The sequence below is a fragment of the Sphaerodactylus townsendi genome, linkage group LG03 (assembly GCF_021028975.2).
Source record: "Sphaerodactylus townsendi isolate TG3544 linkage group LG03, MPM_Stown_v2.3, whole genome shotgun sequence".
Taxonomy (NCBI): domain Eukaryota; kingdom Metazoa; phylum Chordata; class Lepidosauria; order Squamata; family Sphaerodactylidae; genus Sphaerodactylus; species Sphaerodactylus townsendi.
The window spans coordinates 164,555,921-164,562,217 of record NC_059427.1 but is presented as its reverse complement, the minus strand read 5'-3'; the positions used below and the strand labels follow the sequence as shown (position 1 = coordinate 164,562,217).

General features: G+C 46.5%; 1 protein-coding gene across 1 annotated transcript in view; it reads left to right on the top strand.

The window, feature by feature from the left end:
* The first annotated feature begins 1,109 nt into the window (after positions 1–1,109).
* SMIM36 (small integral membrane protein 36) overlaps positions 1,110–6,297 on the top strand; it is a 73,600-nt gene continuing 68,412 nt past the window's right edge. Inside the window, exon 1 of the mRNA XM_048490439.1 lies at positions 1,110–1,592. Within this exon, the coding sequence (XP_048346396.1) occupies positions 1,222–1,503 (282 nt within the window). The 5' untranslated portion in view covers positions 1,110–1,221 and the 3' untranslated portion in view covers positions 1,504–1,592. The remainder of the gene's footprint in view (positions 1,593–6,297) is intronic.

Sequence of the window (6,297 nt, the reverse complement as noted above, 5' to 3'; positions counted from 1 at the left end):
ATCCTTGCTGGACCAATTTTCAAGGCCACAACCCTTTCCTTCTGGACCCTGACAGTCAGGGCTGCCCACTGTGGGTTAGGAAATGTTTGGGGAGTAGAGCCTGAGGAGAGCAGGTGTTGGGGAAAGGGGGAACCTCAGACTCTCCAAAGCAGCCATTTTCTCTAGAGCAGCGGTTCTCAACCTGTGGGTCGCAACCCCTTTGGGGGTCAAACGACCCTTTCACAGTGGTCGCCTAAGACCATCGGAAAACACATTTTATGAAGTAGCAACGAAAATAATTTTATGGCTGGGGTCACCACAACATGAGGAACTGTATTAAAGGGTAGCGGCATTAGGAAGGTTGAGAACCATAGTTCTTACCAGCATGGCCAATTGGCCATGCTGACAGAGGGGCTGATGGGAATTGTAGTTCCTGAATATCACCCAGAGCTGCAGGTTCCCTACCCTGCTCTAGAGAGAACTAATATAGGCTGGAAGCGAGTAGAACCTCATGACGGTTTTCCAGATAAATTCAGGAGTTCCATGATTCCCCATCAGCCCCTACCAGCATGGCCAATTGGCCATGCTGACAGAGGCTGATGGGAATTGTAGTTCCTGAACATCTGGAGAGCCGCAGGTTCCCTACCCCTGCTCTAGAGGAACTAATATAGGTTGTCTGGAGGTTAGCTATAATAGCAGAAAATCTCCTAGTGCCACCTAGAGGATGGCAAACCTACTGACAACTCTTACACTCCAGACCCTGTCTGATCCAGACCTTGCCAGCTCCAGTTTTGGTCTGCTGCTGCATTCCAGATTCTGCTCAGTGATCAGTAGAGTAAATCCTGACTTTTGGAGAGACCATGAAAACCATGAGAACAAAGGTCACCTTTGCTGTACACTTCCTCAAGGCCGAGGACAAGGAAGCGGATCACGTACACTTCACATTTATGGAGAAAGATGGATACTGGGCTGCTCTGAAACATTCAAATTTAGTTTCCACTGCTGCTAGCAACATGGTATTAAAAGAAGGCGCTTAAGTTATTAAACTGATCAGCTTTAGTCATGCAGTTCAGAGGGGGGGAAATCCATTGCTTCTAGAGTGCAGAGGATTAAAGTATTTTTACCGCAAAGCCAACACATCTATTCCATCAGCTAGCTACAGCTTGCAAGTGCATGAGTGAATGTATATATGTATATATACGACTTCATGCATTGAGATTCTGCTAAATATTATGAGAGCCAATGGATTTTTTGGAAATTGACCCTGTTACCTTGAACCTGGTCATCCTTGTAGCTAGCTATGTCATCCTGCTTTTGGTTTTCCTAATTTCTTGTGTGCTGTATGACTGTAGGGGGAGAGATCCCAGTAAAGAATATGCTCCTGAGATTGCAACGGAACCTCAGCCTCCAATCCGGCTCGTGGTGATGCAGCAAGGAAACCCAGGTCCCCACTGGGATAAAGAACTTGTCCGTGCTTATCAAAATTCTTCAGGTCCACCAGGAAAGAGGACTACCGTTGTCTAAGACAGCCTTCAATTGCTCCTGCTTTCCGGAGACGGCTTGTCTCATCCGCCATGTTTACGTCTCATTTGCATAAGGATAACCTAAGGAAGGTAAGCTGAAATTGGCAGTTTGTTACGGAGTGAGTGGCTTCCTCTTCAGTTCCATATGAAGTCATGGTATGGATTGAGTCCTAATCATTGCCTAAACCAAATTCAATTTATTTCCCCCCCCCCCTCTCCATATGGCTTCTATCTTTGTCAGATAGCTGATGCCAAAATGCTTGGAAAACAAACCTCAAAAAGCATTACTAAAAGAAGTAAGCCTCATATCAGAAAAATTGACTCAAGAAAGAAATTGGAAATTAAGACTATTAGAGAGAGAGAGAAACAAAAGATCCGAAAGAAGTCAGTGCAGAACAATCGCCAGAACCTGTTTGTTCTGTCAGCCTGTCAGTAACTATTGATTTAATAGCCGCTCAGAGAAGAGATGGGCAAGAATTATGGATCACAAATACAGAGGATATTAAAGACTACCATAGTTTAAGATATGTGCAGCAACAGCAGCAAAGCAAGCAGTACTCTCTTAAGACTGATTCTCTTGGTAGTGTCTCTTGTTCCCAGACTGGCCTTGTCAATGGAATATAAAATGCAGAAAATAGTACCCCCCAAAGGGCATTATTTCACACACTCATCTGCAAGTGATGGGCATTTGAGGACAGATTTCACAGGACAAATTTCCTTTTGGAGCTGAGAGAACTGTTGTTCTTTGCTTAAGGGCTGCTGATGCACAACCTGAGCAGCTGTTGGAGGGGTGTGTGAAAAACAAAAGAGAGTGGAGGCATTACCAGATCACAGCACCCTGAAGTCCTAAAGTGGCTCCCCAATTAGATACCTGCTGTTTTCACCTTATCTCATGCATAGGATTGCTAGGCAAAAACCAGCTCAAGGTGTCTTGCTGAAGACTTTCACAGCTGGAATCAACTGGCTGTTTTGGATTGTCCAGGCTTTGTGGTCATGGTCTGGTAGTTTTGCTTCTAACATGGTCTCTATGGCTGGCATCGTCAGAGTATTGTCACAGTATGCCAGCCATAGATACCAGCCATAGATGTGGTTGAAACGTTACAAGCCAAAACCATCAGACCACAGCCATCCAGCCCAGAAATCCCACCACAGCCACTAGGTGTCTTGGGTTCTAGAAACTAATCTCCTGTTTCCATTCAATATGTTAAACTCCCTCTCTCCAATGTCTAAACACCATCAAACTCTAAAAGACAAATACAACAGCATGACTTAAAACAGATTCATGCTGCGGGGAAGTTGGCACAGCTGTTGCCTTGCCACCTGCACAATTCCCGTTTCTCCAGCCAACTTCTCCAGTTGGCTAGATGGACTCACATCAGCAGAGGGAGTATCTAGTTGCTGATTTCCCTATGCCAGTGGTGGCGAACCTATGGCACGCGTGCCAGTGGTGGCACTTAGAGCCCTCTCTGTGGGCATGCGCACAGAGTTTGTCTTGTGGGGGGGTGTAAAATCGGGGGGCCCCACACATCTAGACTGGCCTGAGCTGCTGGGCACAACATGTAGGTAACCCTGTTAAGTGCTGTTAAACCCTACTGATTTTCATGGGAAGAACTAAAGAGTGATCCTTTACCTGGGCGTAAGCTCAGTTGCTGGCAATGGGGCTTGCTTCTGAGTAAACCTTCCTAGGGTCATAATTCACCCATTCAAAGTGTTGCATGATTGCTTCAAAGCAAAGCCACCGATTACCACAAAGCTAACTCCTGAATAATGCACGCCTCAGAGCCAACCGGTTTTCTAAACTAAAACCTGAGTATTTAGGTTAAATTGCCGTGTTGGCACTTTGCAATAAATAAGTGGGTTTTGGGTTGCAGTTTGGGCACTCGGTCTCAAAAAGGTTCACCATCACTGCCCTATACCATGCAATATCTGGTTTCTTCTTCTTTCTAGTGGAGTGTTGGCCTAGACTAGGAGAATGCAAGGAATGTAGGATGGAGTACATCAAGTAACCTAATTTGATCTTCACAACTAGCCTGTGCCCACTTAAAGGTAGGGCAGAACTAGATGTTTGAGAAGCAGGGTCAAACTTTTCATTTTCTAATTTGGTACAAATTTGTAACATAGTTTCCATTGTTTCCAAAATGTCATAAATGACATTCCAAAATGCCATATTATTTCCAAAATGTCATAAATGTCATATCATGGTCGTGGACTTGCAGCCCGGGCCAAGTCACCCAAACACAAGTGAAGTGTACCCATCTACCACATGCATATGGCAGCTACCAAAAATTCTGCCCATGTCTTATCCACCCCACCTGTGACATCATCCTGCTGTAATACAGTGGTTCCCAACCTGGGGTATGTGTACCCCCAGGAGTATGTGCAAGAGCATTTGGAGGGTATGCAAAAAAAATGCATAATGGGTTTGCTGATATGGGGGTACAATTTTAGAGAAATGGGTTGCCAAGAGGTACGTGTGTGAAAAAATTTTGGGAACCACTGCTCTAAAAGATAAACTGACACCATGATGGCATTGTCTTACAGGAAGACATTCACTGGTTATTGAAGGGGAGACCTAAATTCAATGGTACCCCTTTCCAAGGCAGTGCTGTCTCTTCTGCATTGTCTAGTGCTACCCAAATAGGGAAACTGTTGCTGAAATTAAGATTGGTGTCTGGGTTGGATACATTATAAGAGCTAAACCAGACACAAGATTGTGAGTTCCATTCACAGAATGCACAATAGGTGTTGTTGTTTTAATTCAGTTATTAAGCATGCAGGAGGACTGGGAAGGGGAGTGTTACACTGTTTATGTTGTTCCCTCACCTGTTTTCCTGACTTGAAACAGCCACTGTTTGGCTTGTAGAGAAGCATATATAGGTACTCGGTGTGGGCAAATGGCAGATCACTAAGGCCATTTCAAGGTGGGGAAATGACATGAAAATGACATAACCAGAACCAGGTCCTTGCATAAGTAATACATTACTTTTGTTTTTACCCTAAGAGCTGTACCACTGCTACATTGCTTTTTACTTCAGGGAATTTGTAAATGGTCAAATAAAGACACAATACTTCCCCTTTCCAAACATTCCACTAAATGTCCTTTTAAACTATGAGCTATAACTCCTAGGCAGAGGTGGGATCCAGCAGGTTCTCACAGGTTCCCGAGAGTAGGTTACTAATTATTTGTGTGTGCCGAGAGGGGGTTCCTAACTGGTGATTTTGCCACGTGATTTTTGCCTTAGTTACGCCCCTCTTCTCAGCAGTAGCGCGCAGAACTTGAAGCAGTCTAGCAGGAGGTGCACCGGCGTGCGTGGCAGCCTGTGCCTGCGTGCATTTGTTTCCTGCCCAAGGACCGGCACAGCGGCTGCGTCCTTGCCACAGCCCTGCCCAGGAATGCCACGCCCCTGGAATGCCCAGTCACGCCCCCGCTGTGCCACGCCCAGCCCCATTGGCGCTACGCCACAGTTTGAATCCCATCACCATGGGAACCTGTTACTAAAATTTTTGGATCCCACCACTGCTCCTAGGTGAGTTGCCACTGAAGTCTTAGGAATGCACGTCTGCTGAAGCTTTCATATGAAACTAGTATCCTCAGCACAAACACAGTTGCCAACTGTGGTGAAACGGGCTTGCCTATGGTTTGCAGGCCCTATTTCGCTCTCAGCCCTCTCCCAGAGTTATCACTTTTTCCCTGGAGAGGGCTATCTCATTCCCAGGGTACGCTGCCACCACCTGGCCAGTTTGAGGACTGCCCACTGGGAAGGGCCAGGACTTCCCAGTTTCCTCTTCCACTAGCGTGTCCGAACCGGGGGGAGCATACGCAGTACAGAGAATGGTCCACTACCGGTAAAGATTAAACGAAGTTAAGTTTTAATAACAGTTTAAGAGAACTTTTCTGGCATGGCACCCAAATACAGCAAGGAACACAAATAAAAGAAAGGCAAACCGCAAGCCCTCTGGCCCTGTCACTATCACATAAGCATAAGCATTTTATTGTCATTGTGCACGCACAATGAAATTTACAGCAGCATTCCTCGATGCACACAATTTCAGACTCATACCCCATCCTCACTTTCCCCTTCCTCCACCCATCCCTACACCGCCCCAAACACATCAACACGAAGCCACGGAGTTCAGCATCGCCACAGCTCTAGAGTAGAAGCTGTCTCTAAACCTCTTTGTTCTAGTTTTGATAGACCTGTATCGTCTGCCGGATGGTAACAGTTCAAAAAGAGAGTGTGCTGGATGAGACGGGTCTCTCAGAATATTTTGGGCTTTCTTTAGGCTTCGGGAATTATAGAGTTCTTCCAAGGAGGGGAGAGGGCAGCCGATAATCCTCTGTGCAGTAATGATCACCCTTTGGAGCGCCTTCCTATCTGCCACTGTGCAACTGGAGAACCATACACAGATGCAGTAGGTTAAGACACTCTCTACAGCACAGCGGTAAAAGGACACCAGGAGTTTTCCATTCAGTTGTTGTTTCCTTACCCTGCCTACTAGTCATTGCACAGCAGGGTAGGTCCTCGGCTTAAGCAGGTATTGTCTATGAGGAAGTTCCCATCACTGGGCCTAGCACACGGCCTGCAGGGAAAAGGCCGCTGCCCTCTCCCCCAGGCAGAGCCTCCCTCTTCCCAGAGCCCAGCAAGACAAGAAGAACCCACCCACAGGGTTCTGGCTGGTTTTATCTTCCCACACTTTTTTGGCTCCCCCTGATGCTGTTACCAGGCTCACTGCAACTTCTGCCCACCCGCTCCATGGTGCCTGGTTGGGGACAAAAGGGGAAGATAGGAAGGGC